The sequence below is a fragment of the Helobdella robusta genome (genome assembly GCF_000326865.2).
Source record: "Helobdella robusta unplaced genomic scaffold HELROscaffold_1, whole genome shotgun sequence".
NCBI lineage: Eukaryota > Metazoa > Annelida > Clitellata > Rhynchobdellida > Glossiphoniidae > Helobdella > Helobdella robusta.
This window is the reverse complement of record NW_008703570.1, coordinates 5,467,675-5,481,935: the sequence shown is the minus strand read 5'-3', so window position 1 is coordinate 5,481,935 and position 14,261 is coordinate 5,467,675. Positions and strand designations below refer to the sequence as shown.

The 14,261-nt window shown below is 30.6% G+C and overlaps 2 protein-coding genes across 2 annotated transcripts; both read left to right on the top strand.

Annotated features, from left to right (window-relative positions):
- Positions 1-1,001: 1,001 nt before the first annotated feature.
- Positions 1,002-2,531, top strand: HELRODRAFT_158963 (hypothetical protein; the record flags this gene model as incomplete). Its single annotated transcript, XM_009010903.1, has 3 exons — positions 1,002-1,037; positions 1,516-1,717; positions 2,395-2,531. The coding sequence occupies 3 exons, from the start codon at positions 1,002-1,004 to the stop codon at positions 2,529-2,531; spliced, it is 375 nt and encodes a 124-aa protein (XP_009009151.1).
- Positions 2,532-4,433: 1,902 nt separating this feature from the next.
- HELRODRAFT_158962 (hypothetical protein) lies at positions 4,434-14,146 on the top strand (the record flags this gene model as incomplete). The annotated part of the gene is made up of 13 exons (XM_009010902.1): positions 4,434-4,522; positions 4,661-4,751; positions 5,446-5,560; positions 6,613-6,997; positions 7,105-7,258; positions 7,737-7,898; positions 8,478-8,560; positions 9,923-9,965; positions 10,266-10,367; positions 11,084-11,250; positions 12,507-12,587; positions 13,364-13,471; positions 14,059-14,146. 13 exons carry the CDS (start codon positions 4,434-4,436, stop codon positions 14,144-14,146), a joined length of 1,668 nt encoding a protein of 555 aa, XP_009009150.1.
- Positions 14,147-14,261: the final 115 nt, after the last annotated feature.

Genomic DNA, 14,261 nt, shown 5'->3' with positions numbered 1-14,261 from the left:
CAGAGGTTCTATTCAGATTCGTCCGGAAAGGTTTAATTCAGCAACTGCCAACAAATGCCAACCTGTCCAGATGGGGAAGCCTTCCACTGCCCAGTGCTTGTTATGCAATAATCTACAAACGAATAAACATGTACTATCCAACTGCAGTTCTTCGTCGGCACTGGATAGATACACAACAAGACACAACAAAATATTGACAATAATCCTCAACAAATTAAAATCATGCGCCAACCCAGATGTCTCCATTTTTGCTGATCTAGAGACGGGAGATGTTCAACCACTATCACGCTTATTCAAGTCATTGCGACCAGATATCGCATTGCTACGCGGTGAAACGTTGGAAATTCTGGAATTAACAGTCTGCCACGAAACCAACTTCCTCAGCTCAAAAGAATATGAACTATCTAAATACTCTAATAATTTGAAAAATAACTTAATTGACGATTGCAAACATTTGAAAATAAAAATAAATACATTCGAAATTTCTACATTGGGTTTATTCAAGCAATTTAATTTATCTCATATAAACATTGTTTGGTCTGATAACTTTTGCAACGACCTTATTAAGTCTGCTGTATCATCGTCGTACGCTATCTATTGTGATAGAAATTTGAAATGAACCAATTTTGAAACTAATTAACTCTGGCTGTACTCACTCGATCTGAATGATGAGCTTCGCAGATTTGATAAAACACTAATTATTTCATTGACTTTTCATTTTATTTTACTTAATTTGTATTGTCATTTTTATTTATATATTTAACTTTAATTAAATTATCATTTATATAATCACTATAATAATTTATATATTTATGAAATTTGTTTTTAGATTTTTGAGGCTCAATAATAAAAAGTGTTTCCATTATGTTATATTATACTATATTATATTATATTATATGTTATATTATATGTTATATTAAAAACGATGTTTCTCGTTTATTTATTTGAAACATTGTGAAAGCTCTCGCATTGTATTTTATTGCCCAAAACAGCCCAAAACAATGTACCATGGGTGGCTGTTACATTTATCTGTTAACGTATTTCTTATACATTTCTTTTTAATATACTTTGTTGAGTCAACAAAATAACAAGTCTTTCAATATTTAATGTTTTTTTAAAGTTCGTTTTATAAACTCTAGTTCACAGTATCAGTTAGTTGATTACTAATGTTTTGATGTACTATTTCGATATTTTTTAAATCTTCAACTTGAACATAAATAATAATAATAATAATTGATATAATTTAAGCACTTTCACGCTAATTCAGTACTTTACGTTTTAACTGTAATTAAAAACACAGATGTAACTATTTACTAAGACAGTTAAATTCATTATTTTTATTAATTATTAAGTTAGTGAGTTGGTTAATAGATTTTCAACAAATAACTTTTGTGATAATAGCATATTTTAAACAGTTAATGTCAACTAATCATGCATTTCAATTAGTTTTTCAACAAATCGAGAATGTATGCTTCGTAAATATAAAAATTAGTTTCAATTTTTGTTTCCTTTCAGAACGACACAATCTTGGTTGGTGCTGCTACATATCTCTCATACAATGGTATTGGTTTCCATGCGAAATTAGGAGCTGCTGAATCGAAAGATTTGACGCACAACGATCCCAACATAACACTCGCCGGTTATAGCATAGCAGCTGGCCAAATCTTGAACAGATCTCCCACAGATATCGTTGGGGCTCCTCGCTTTATGATGAAAGGTAAAATTTTGAACATGCCTTTTGTTTACCACGGAACTTCTTTTTTTCGATATTTTAATACAAACAAAAACTTTTTCTATAGCAAATAATACAGTTGACACAAGAAATGGAATGTTTTTACTAGGTTTGGGAAATATAACTTATGGACTACTTATAGTGAATTATATTTTTGAACTTTGAAGAACTCAAATGTTAATTAATGCAGTAGGTATACCTCGTGGAAATGTTTAATTTACAATATTAAACCAAATGATCTAGCGGAATTAAATTCAAAATGTGCCTAAATTAATAAAACAACAATATTAGAAATTTTGTTGCAAGTAAAAGATAAATAAAAAATTATAGTGGAACTCTTTGTTTATTGATAAATGTTTAATATTGACGAAAAACTTTAACGAGAAATCAAAAAGCATCTATTAAAAAACTAAATCCTGAAAACGTAAAAATTGTTCCACAATACATTAAAATAGACTTAAGGCTAACTACGTTTTTTCAATCCTATGTCTATTTTTAATTGAAATTTGTTAAAGATGGATTAGTAAATAACTTGTAAAACCTAGCTATGTTGACACGTTGTTTTCTACGTTGCAATGTCAAGAAAATTCGTTAAAAATAGTTGAAATAAATAATATATTTATTTCAAACTTTAAACATGTTTATTACAAACATTATTGTAGGAGCAGTGTTACTTTATGACGATAGCTCGATTTTACCAAGGAAGATTATACCTGGGGAACAATATTTCTCTGGGTTCGGCATGGATGTTGGAACTGGCGATTTCGATAACAATGGGTTTCGTTTTTTGTATTGTTAAAATAAATCATTTTCATTTAACAAACGTTGGATACATACATTAAATTGTATAAAATTGGATATTTTTTAGCTTTCTATTATAATACGTATAAAACTTTTTGTATTATGTTATAACCTTAATTTTTGTAATAGTGGTCTATATTACGTATTGAATAACTTCGTGCTTATATTTGATTATTGTTATTAGCTTAAAGTTTATAAGAATAAATCTTATACAAGGGCTGACGTAAACTTATGTTACACATATGAGTTTGCACTTTGTCCGATTGCTCGTTAGCTATCTCTATTTATGCTGCACTGATAGCTATGTTTATGCATCAAGTCATCGCCCTCGGGTCATAATGTCTTTCTTCGTTTTTTTCAAAGGATTCTATGCCAGTTTTTTCTTCCTCACAAAACACGCCAGGAAGGTAACTAAAGAACAACACTCCATCAAGTTCCGCTTGTCTCAGCTTCTAAGAACTGCAAAATTATTATGGCATGGACATTAAAACCGGGTACAAATCAGACCACAATTTGAATATAGTGAACTTTGACAACATATTTTTAAACTTTTCAAAACAAATTATTTAAAGTTTTCTAGGGGTTTTTGGGGTTTTACTTCAAAGAACATAACTAAATATACGACCAAGGTGTCGAAATTATCGATTGGAGTCGGAACTTTTGCACTAATCGGAATTTTTAGAGAAGCAAGAGTCATAGTATGGGAGGTGTTGAAAATTTGAAGAAAAAAAATTTATCAAGTTAGTTATTTATGATAGTTATAGGTGTGTAGTACAGTGATATTCAATCAACTGTAATAGTGATGAAAGATATCAAACGCGCCATGCAGCCATCGTCATTTTTTAAAATGATGCGCTCTTTAGTACGCACGCACAGTAAGAGCGCCCGAGTCGGATAAAAAATTTCTTTGACTCCGACTCCAGTCCCATAAAAAATTCCGACTCCGGATAAATATTTCCGACTCCAGACATCGGGTTCCTATAGCCAGATAAAATTTTCATTTTTTGCATCATAACTTTTCTTAAATATTACTAATAAATTAAAAAAAATCTAGAAAACACTTTAAAATTATTTTTTCTGCAAATATTTTTTAATATCGTGTTTTTTTTAAATAAATAGGGGGAGTAATGAAATATGCTATCGTCCTATATTGAAAACAGATGCTAATAATGTAAATAAAATCACAAAACTTTCTTTTAGTATGTTTTGAAACAATTCATTACACTTTCTGGAGTCGGATGAAAAATATCCATCTACGATTTCGACTCCAGCCCTTCAAAAAATTCCGACCGACTCCAAAACTCTGTGCACAGTAAGAGAGAAAATTGAGTACAGTGGCCACCAAAGTTAATTCGAAAGCCACTGACAGACATTTTTCACGATACTACTCACACTGATGCATTATATCACCTCAAGATTAACGCATCTAGAACGAAGGCGCATTTCGATTAAAGAAATATCGAGCAAGTAGAAATATTCAAATATTTTGCATACTTTGTTTAAGAAAAGAAAAAGGACTTTGGTTGAAATGAAATATTACAACGACAAAATGGTTCCGTCTCTTCCGAAAACAAATTCTACCATTCTCGCTCTATGGGTTTGAAGCGTGGACGTCGTTAAAAACCGATAAAATAAATTTGAGATATTCCGAATGCATTGCCTCAGACAAATTTTTAAAGTCTTTCTTGTAAACAAAAGTTTTAGTTCACATGCCTTGAGCAACCATCATAGAGATAAATAAAAACGAAGGCTTCGATGCTTTAACCATGTTTGTAGAATAAGCGAATTTCAGCTATGAAGACCCAACCGCTAAAATATGCAAAGCAAAGAAAACCTGAACGAAGCTGATAAAAGATCTATGGAACGAAATGGAGTCCAGTTCAGCCTATAGCAGAGAGATATGAAAAAGCATCTTAAAAATGTTTGTGATGTATTGGCAACTACATCGGCGTCTTGTGTGGGGATCGATTGTAGCGATACATTAGATAGGTATATTTATAGATATAAAAATCCAAAACAATACAATACATCAAATGACTCATCGGGACACATCCACCTGAACAATAAATTACATACATAGATACTTTGTTACTCAGATATTTATTCATTAATTCATGTTTTTCACAGGTACGAAGACTTAGTAGTTGGCGCACCATTTTATTATGAAAAAGGCTACAGTGGTGCTGTGTACGTTTACTATAACGGACCGGGACAAGAGGTTAATTTTTATTCTATTCGTTTGTTGCTAGTTTAAAAATTAAACTCTTTATTACGGTGGTGCTTGTGACTTCGTGTTGAGCCATCCAACGGTTAACAAACTAATTTAATAAGTTATATTCTATTTCATTTTTTATTTGAACATTTGTATTCTATATATAATTCGTTTCCATTTATTTACATTATAACATTTATTTTTATCATTTTGCGTGTTGTAACATATTTGCCAAAGTCTGTCGATTATCAGATTTTTTAAGAAAAAATATTTAAACGCCACAAATGTACGCTACTTAGCAGCATGTTGTTAGTGCATGGCGTGTAAAAATGAAATGCGAAAATAAGTTTCGAAACATCACAAAGTATAAGATTCTTCCACAAATCTACAAGCGATAATATTAATTAATTAAATAATCAAAACATTCAAAATTCATTTACTAAAGTTTTATAAGCTCGATCGTAAACGTTTTCATGCAAACCACTCCAAATGTGTTAGGATTATAGACTGAATAAAATATGAGAATGTAATTACGTTAGTAAAATTCAAAGAAACACAAACAAATAAGTAGTCATAGTCTTTTAAAGAAATTTTTTTTGTTCAAATTAAGAAATAGACAATGGAAATGAAAAATTATTGAATGCCTAAATTATATTTATCTTTGTAATTTTTAATAATCCTCCCATTCAATTATTTTTAGGGCTTATCTGACAGTCCACAAAAGCTGAAAGGCACAAAAAGCTCAAATTTTGTTGATGTGCGGTTCGGATTTGCAATAGCGTGCGGTGGAGATCTTAATCAAGATGGATTTGATGGTTTGTACCCTTTTTTTATTTTCTTTTATATTTAAAAACATTTTAAAACATTTGTTTCAATGATTACTTTGTAAAATGTTATTGATAACGTTACTTAAACATCTGAAAATTTGCGAAATGGGATTTCAAATATTAATTTGAATATCATATATATCTATCTAGCATCAACGTTTTCAGTCACTAGTTCCAACTTTGAGCTTCCACACAACCACTTTTGTATTTTTCGAAGACATTTTCCAAATAAGGCCTGGCTTTTGTTTTTTTTCTTGTTCACTATCTCCTAGATTATTTAAAATGTTTAAATTGTACTGGATATTTTGCAAAAAGTTTTTACTTTTATTTCCAAACCCTTTTGCTTATCTTTATATTTCTAAATCTTTTTCAAAGTTTCTATCTTTGTCCATTTTAGAATTTGTCTTTAAAATCGTCATATTTTTTCAAATATTTATAGAGTTTCTGATAATAATTAATTATTACGACGCAAAAATCGAGATTGATGTCAACACATAGAGAGTATATTTTATTTTTGCACCAACCGCATCTTTCAACGGCTTTCAACTCGGTCTCTTTCTATTTTGGCATCTTTTGATAAAAAGCCATATTCTGGAAGATATGCAATAAGTTTTGGTTTTGTTTAGTCAGAATAATACCTGGAAATCATTTACAGTTTATGAACGCTATATGAAACTTATTTACAAACTACCTAAAATGACATTCTAGCTGTAAGAAGAATCATAGTTTCTTATTAAAGCTTGATGAAAATTATGATGAAATATCATCAAAAGGTATCTTAATAGCTAATTGTAGTCTTTTAGAAAAATTTATTGAATTTTTTTGTGTGAAATTGAGTTTCATTTTACAAAATTATAAAATTAAGTTTCCTGGGAATGATCTAATCAAATAAATCACTAGCGCGGTTGAAATATTTGAAAAACAATTTCATTTCAGCTGTTAGCGCTTCAAACGCCATATTTAAAATCGCGTCTGTACAAAAAATATTTTTAGAAATTTTTATATAAAATGTGTAAAAAAAATAACATTTCGTAACACAGACTTAGTTGTTGGTGCGCCATTCGAAGATTCTGGAGCCATATACATTTTTCACGGATCGACATCGTTACTCAGTCTTTCTCAGAAAGTGACTGTACGAGATTTTGTGCCAATAAGTTCTATGAAACTTTTTGGTTATGCGATATCAAAAAAGTTTGTAGACACTGACGACAACGGCTATCTAGATTTTTTGGTCGGCTCATACCAGTCTGACAGTGTGGTACTGCTGCGTACTCGTCCTGTTGTCAACATCCACTTTTCGGCTGAAACTTCTCCCAAAATCATTGACCCTAAAAATCCTTTGTGTACAAATTCAACTAATCCAAAAGATAGGTGTTTTGCTGTTTCTTTCAAATATAAATACACTTGGATACTTGAAAATAAAAGGTTAGACTATCGGGAAATAAATTTATATTTAATTATTTGCAATGAAAATTAATTTATTTCACTTAGCATGCACAGACTTATGAAAAAATGTTTCTGCCTAATTTTAGATCAAATAAAGATAAGTTGAACGTGTTGTTGACTGCTTCGATTGACAACGCGTTGGCGAGCCGAGCCAAATTTCATACAGAAGGGTACAACAAATCGTGGAAACTAGCTGTTGATACTTTCGACACGAACCTCTCCACCTACGTCTATTTAACGGTTTGATTTTTTTATTATTAAACAGAAGCGTTTATTCGACGTGTTAAATGTTTGAAATGCATGGATATTGTTTTCACATGCTAAATTAGAATACAGATGATAACAGCCATGTGATTTTTTTTATTTTATTTCTGATTTGTTTAATTTAGATTTGGGCATTAAAGCTTCTTGATCTTTGTTCATTTATTCTATATTTTTAGCCATTTTACAACACCAATGATATTTTTGGTTTTGTTCTATTGATTAATTAAATAGCACCGTAAGTTAAATGGAAACAAATTTTTAATCCAAAGGCAAATTCAAGCATAATATTTTTTGATTGCGAATAAAATTGATAATACACTTTTGGGTTTAGAGCTAAAGATTAATGAAGATCAATACAGTTATAAATAACTTTGTAGCTTTTGAACCATTGAAAAATTACAACTATCAAATTTATCAAAAAATAATCTTTTGAGTTAATATTTTACATAAATAGGAAAACAATCGAGATTGGTTGAGTCCCATTACGCTGACGTACACTTATGAATTGGTGCTACCTGAAACGCATAATCGGAATGGAAATGATTTCGGTCCAATGGGTTCCCTTGAAAAACATCCTGTCCTCAATGCAAAAAACCCTAAAACTGGACTCGTTGAGGTAATTTCATAATTTATTATTTTCATTATGTCAACGTTATAAAATAAAATATCATAATTTTGTGAGACTCTAAATCTTCATTTTGTTTCTCAGTCACATCTAAATAAAGGCGTCTCTGTTTGACCTCATTGAACAATAGGGCAAAGCGACACTCGTTGTTCGTGTTCGTTGTTCAAAGACGATTTTCATAATATAATAATACTTTTGTTTCTCTTCTAAAACGCAATTTACGCAATTTTTTTCAATAGTTCTGCAGTAATCAAATAAAGTGGCGGATCTAGATATCTTTGCATTTTTAACTTTTAGAATCGATTTCTGATCCAACACATGATCGATTGCGTATAGAACTCTGCCTCACGAATCGCTCGCTAGTTTAAATAATCTGGATTGACGCGAACTTCGTTTAAGTCCATTTTTGAAGGTGATCATTCATTTATGCTGAAGTATTATTAGGTGACGGTGCGATGCTACGCTGAATGGCGTCAATATTAAGTTCCACCCAAAGCAAAAAGTCGATTGAAAGATTAAACTTTGTTAGATTTTTTATGACTTAATTTATTTTTCTATCTTAATTTGTAGGTTCATTTTTTGAAAGAATGTGGAGACGATGATAAGTGTGATAGCGATCTGAATTTGAAGCTCGAATCTCCGTCGTTTAACAAGTTCTTATTAATATATTGTTTATTGAACGTTAAAAATTAATATTTTATTTCTATTACCGTTTTCAAGTAATATTTTAAACTCTTTTAAAAGTTACAATTTCAAATGTTTCACGCAAATTAACAATATCACGAAAAAGGATCGAAAATTTAAATGAACTACATCTTATAACATTGAATCTAAATAAATACGTACATAAATTCATGAATAAAACAAAGAAATGCATCAAAGAAGCAAATTTTTAAACACAAATAACCTTTTTTGATATGAATGTTAACAAAGATTTTATCAACACACGATAGAAATTGAAAGGGTGCAAAACAAAGCGAAGTGTCATAAGTTTTTATCCACCCAGTGGCGGATCTAACTCAGCAGACTGAGCAGCTGCTAGGGGCCCCGTGTACAAATTTATCCTTCAAAAATTACTTCAAATAAATTTTCCAATATAATGAAATTTCAAAATTTGAAAAAATAAAATTTTAAATAATATTTGTTATTAATGGAAAGGGGGCCCCGTAAAAAAAATTATTTTATAAAAATAACTGAAATAAATTTTGAAATATAATGAAATTATTAAAAAATTCTTTTAATTACTATGCTGAATTCAACGTTAATAAGAATTTGCAAACATTAGCAGTTTGCAGTAATATGTTTGAAAACAATCTGTCATTCGTTTCGTTAGCCATCCCTACTTTTCTGTCTTTAATATCGTATCGTTGTTTTGTTGTTGAAAGCGCGTGTTTTTATTTTTTTTAAAAGTATTGTGGTCAAATAATTAAAACGTTATTTAGTTGTCTGTTTTTTTCTTTTATTTCAAGTACCTAAGTGGTAAACATTTTTATTTACTTTTGATATAAATTCATTAAATGAATTTCATTTTAATTAATTACAAATGGCTTTTATAATTAATTGAATTGTTTCAATATTAAAATTCAAACTTGGCAGATAGATGCTATTAAAACGTAATTATATATTCACTTAATATATTAATGTTTGTAACAAATCTGTCGACAAAATATATTCAAATTCGTTAAAAGTTGTTTTTAGTTCAAAGATGTAGATCACCTATATAGTTATAAGTTGGAAATAATTAAAAGTTAAAAAGCCTCTCCACGACACACTAAGTTTGGGGGCCCCAAATTTTGTTCTGCTTAGGGCCCCCGCTTGACTTAATCCGCCACTGTATCCACCTTTCCTTCTTGTCACAAACTATCACCAATTTTTTACCCCTACCTTCTCCTCATAGTGTGCATCTTCTATGGACAGTCCCTTGTTTTTATTACAATATCGAAATGTTAAAAAAAACGAGCTCAATTTTCAAATAGTTTACCGATAATTTTTTTACATTTCATTCCATAAAATAGGATCAGCGGCCTGTTTGAATTCAAATTTTCGGAAGAGTTGAAGGTTTTTTTTGTTTTAGTTTTATTTTTATTAGTCGAAAGAAATTAGCAAAGCATTTTCTCAATTATTTGTTATTTCGTTTTTAGTTGAAATATTTTTCAAAAAACCGCACAAATCAAAACATTTAAAATCATTTTTTTAATATTTTTCTTACCTTCTTTGATCTTTATTCACATATATATATATATATATATATATATATATATATATATATATATATATTTATATATATATATATAATTATTATTACGGAAATTTTATCGCGTTTATAATTAATTTAACTCAATTCTAATATTTATCTAGCTGGACGTGGTAGTGACGAACCATGGTGAAGACGCCCACCAAGCTTTTTTGTACGTCAATCTTACGAAAGGTCTTACGTTCAGAGGAAAAGATGCAACAGCGGTTAGCAATATCCTTTTACTACAATATATTGCTAATTTAAGATGCTATTTTTGGGTTTCCATTACCTAAACGTTTGACTGGTACCATTTCGGTCTACATCTTAACACCAGAACCAAACATATTAACGCCAAACATAAGCTGTCTGCGGAAACTTTCAACCATTTTATTGGCCGCTGGGTAATATATTGATTTTTAATAAATAAATAAATCTCTTAAATGAGAATGACGTGAACTGCTGCTTCTGTCGGTTGGTAGTTTGAGATTGTTTGAGATAGCTCATACAACGTTATCCTTTGACAAAATAGTCCATATTGTTTCAGTCGACATAATTTTGATGGGTGTTTGCTTAGGTCATCTTGTAAAGCTGCCAACACACGTCAGCGAGTGTCTTTAGCTTTCTGCAAATAAGAATAGTCGGAAGTTTCGAAAGCTGCTGCTCGGTGGAAAAAATTTCGCTAAAAATAATAATTTAAATCAGCCGCCTATAAGGACTAAATTTTCAGGAACGATGCTGCAAACAAATTCCAAAATAACGTTAAGATCATTTATAGGTTTGGGTGCCTCAAGCTTTAACAGTTTAACCATGCTAAATAATTTTAGTTTATTGTAAAAACGTGCTTCAATAAAAACATTTTTTATACTTATTTTTTTTTTAATTTTACTCTGCGTATATTTTTTTGCAGTTGATTTGATTTTTTTGTACTATAAACTGACAGGCTTCAGAAATGATATCATGTGAATACATTGAACACGCATCTCTGCTTCAGTGTGGCGTAGGAAACCCGCTGGCTTCTCACGATGTTGTTCACCTGAGAATTCGATTGAGCGCCAAAAATCTACAGACAAGTCTAACGCATTTGAATATAGAAGCCTTTGTTAATACGTTAGTTGGTTTGAACTATTCGTTATCAGAGTTAAGAATGGACTGCTCAAAACTTACATCGCCAATAATACCTATACTATTAACGGCTTTAAAATGCATTGCCGATACCATTACCGATATTCATTTTTAAAAGTATAGCTGGCGATATCAATACCGATTCTTTTGTGTTTTTTAAATTTTAAGCTGTGCTGCATAAAAACAGAATTAATATTTTACATATGCACATCGGGTAGTTAATGTATAACATAAAATGACATCATAACGATAAATTATTTCATTCAGCAGGCACAAGACAAATTTTTAAAAACTAACACGCAAACAATGGCAAAACCTATTTTTGAATCCTGAACTTACCAATTAGAAAACTTGTTTAAACTTTGAAAATTAAATTAATCATATATAAAATTACATACTAAAAATATATTCGATTGAAGTTCAAAAGTATTGCTATTTAGTATTGATTGTTTCATGTCTATAAGGTGATATCAAGTTTGGTATTCGACATAAAAATTTTGCTGATACCAAAGCCAACACTGAATTAGTATCTCCCATACAACTTCGTCGATAGAGATATTAACCACTCTGTTCATAATATTCAAAGTTATGGCTTCCATTTCTAAATTTTTTCCATATAAACAACTAATAGACAATATAAAACAATGAATCACCAAATTATTCGTCTTTTATTTAAAAATACTCGCGAATACTCATTCCTCTAACATGTACGTAGTTTATAAAAACATCCAGGCGATGACTAGTAAAAGAGCGTAAAATATTTGTGAAAGCTTAGATTTATAATTTGGACACACGTGTTGAATCTTTTGATGGAGAGGCTGGAAAAGGTTGATGGTCGAATATAATGATGATCTGATGGCTTAGTTCAAACAGACTGGTTCAAATAAAGTCATACATGAATTCTAGCTTATACAAAACATGTTTGGTTGGTTGATTAATGGATCGTTTGATTGATTCATTTATCGTCTGGTTGATAAAAACAAAAAATTTTAAATTAGGCTATTCTGAATGTTGAGAGTTTGCGCAGATTTCACAGAATTGAAAGGACAGATTTAAATTTTACATGATGACCATATTTACCCATTTGCTCATTAAATTTTCGCTTTTGTAATTTCTAATCGACGCACGATGGCAAGAGTTCCATCTAAACTTTTTACATTTATTATCATTCAACGTGTGTTAATTTTAATGAATTTAATTTTGAAACCACAACATCGCCGAACAATTTCATCAAATTACAGGACCAGTAATTTTGACCCTAGTAAAACTATGGCTAATATAACTTTCGAAAAAATAACTGAATCAGATTTGGCGTTGATAAGGTAAGATAGTAAACTTTTGAATTTTTATTCTTTTTTGTTATAATGTTTCACATTTAATGCGTGTATGTATTATGTGTGTGTGTGCATGTATGTATGATGTCTGTGGAGTATATTGTTTCAAAATCATGACGATATAGACATATGTGCTTATTTAGTTTTAATGTTGGCATAAAAAATATTAAATGAGCGAAATGCACACAGTCAATCCGACCCCAAATCATGCTTTTACGGAGTCGAACCGAAGGTGGAAATTAAATTCCTGGAACAAATTGGCCCCGAAGTTGAGTTTATTTTCGAAGTAAATTTTTTGTTTTTTTATTTATTTTGAGTTTGTGTTTTTATTTTTAACTAATTCGATTGCGGCAGCAGATTGTCGCTTGAAATTTTTCAAAATATTTTGACGGAATAAAAAAACCTTTTATGTTGCCTAGAACTGTTGCTACTGCAGCTGCCTGTCGAGCTTTTTATTTGATTTTGTTGTTTAGGCATTGATTTTCGATGTGTTTCGATTTTGGGATGTCTCGTAATAGCGCACGAGTGTTCTACATCACATAAGTATCTTAAAGAAACTGAAACGCGTTACAGCTATTTCAGCATGAACTTTTTGGATTATTGAAAGAGTATGTCCGGGTTGTCAATGTATATGAACATTAGCATAATTTTTTCTGAACTTTTAAGTTTGTGTGTTATTCTTTAATATTACTTAATACTCAAATTTATTTTAAAATATTTAAAATCATTAAAGTTCTAAAAATAAAAAAAAATTTTATTGGCAGGTTAAAAATGTTGGAAATGTGTCATTTCCAGGTTCGAATGTTCTCATTTCCTGGCCGCATTTATTACTGGGTGACAAATTCTTGTTTTACATCATTAACGAACCTGAAGTCAGTTTTCTTCTTTGGCTAATTTAATTTGTTAATTATCAAAATTATTAGTTATATTCGAACCGTCGCAAACTAACTACAGCAAACACGAAGCGAGGATTTGCTGGTAGATAACACGCGCGTGCATAGAAACTGACACTCCGACCTATCACGTAACCTATCATTTAAACGTTTTTACATGCGCCGTGTGTTCGTTATATGGGATGAAGCCCTTAATTAAACAGTAGTTAGATGTAACACCTGATCATAAATAAGAGTCTGATAAACATCTGGCTGAGTTTGTGAGCAGACAAAAAAATAACGAAAATAATTTTTTAAACCATATTAGGAGCGAACCTAAGTGTTGGTGATGATGGCAATGATTGTTACGGTGATGATAATGACTATGATGTTAATGCTTATTGTGATTTCAATGATTGTCGTGGAAATGATCGTGATGAAGACGATGACAATGATGATGAGTAACGAGATTATATGACTGTCCTGCTGTTGCACTCAGCAATTCTTGTTTTGCTGATCTATCTGATAAAGGACGGTCGCCGTTTGATTTTGCTCTAAGTTTACAAAATCTGTACCACGCTTTTCAGGTGTTTAAACGGGTTTGCTCAAGACTATTCAATTAAAAAGTATGAATCGACGATTTTGCCCTTGGAAAACAATAAAACAACCATTTGAAAGCTCCATTTGTCTAAATAGTAACAAGTACGCAAGATTTTTCTGTAGTTAGACCAAAGCTGAAAATTGTTTGAACCGCCGTGTCATCTTGGCCATCATGGATTGTCTTCAAAAG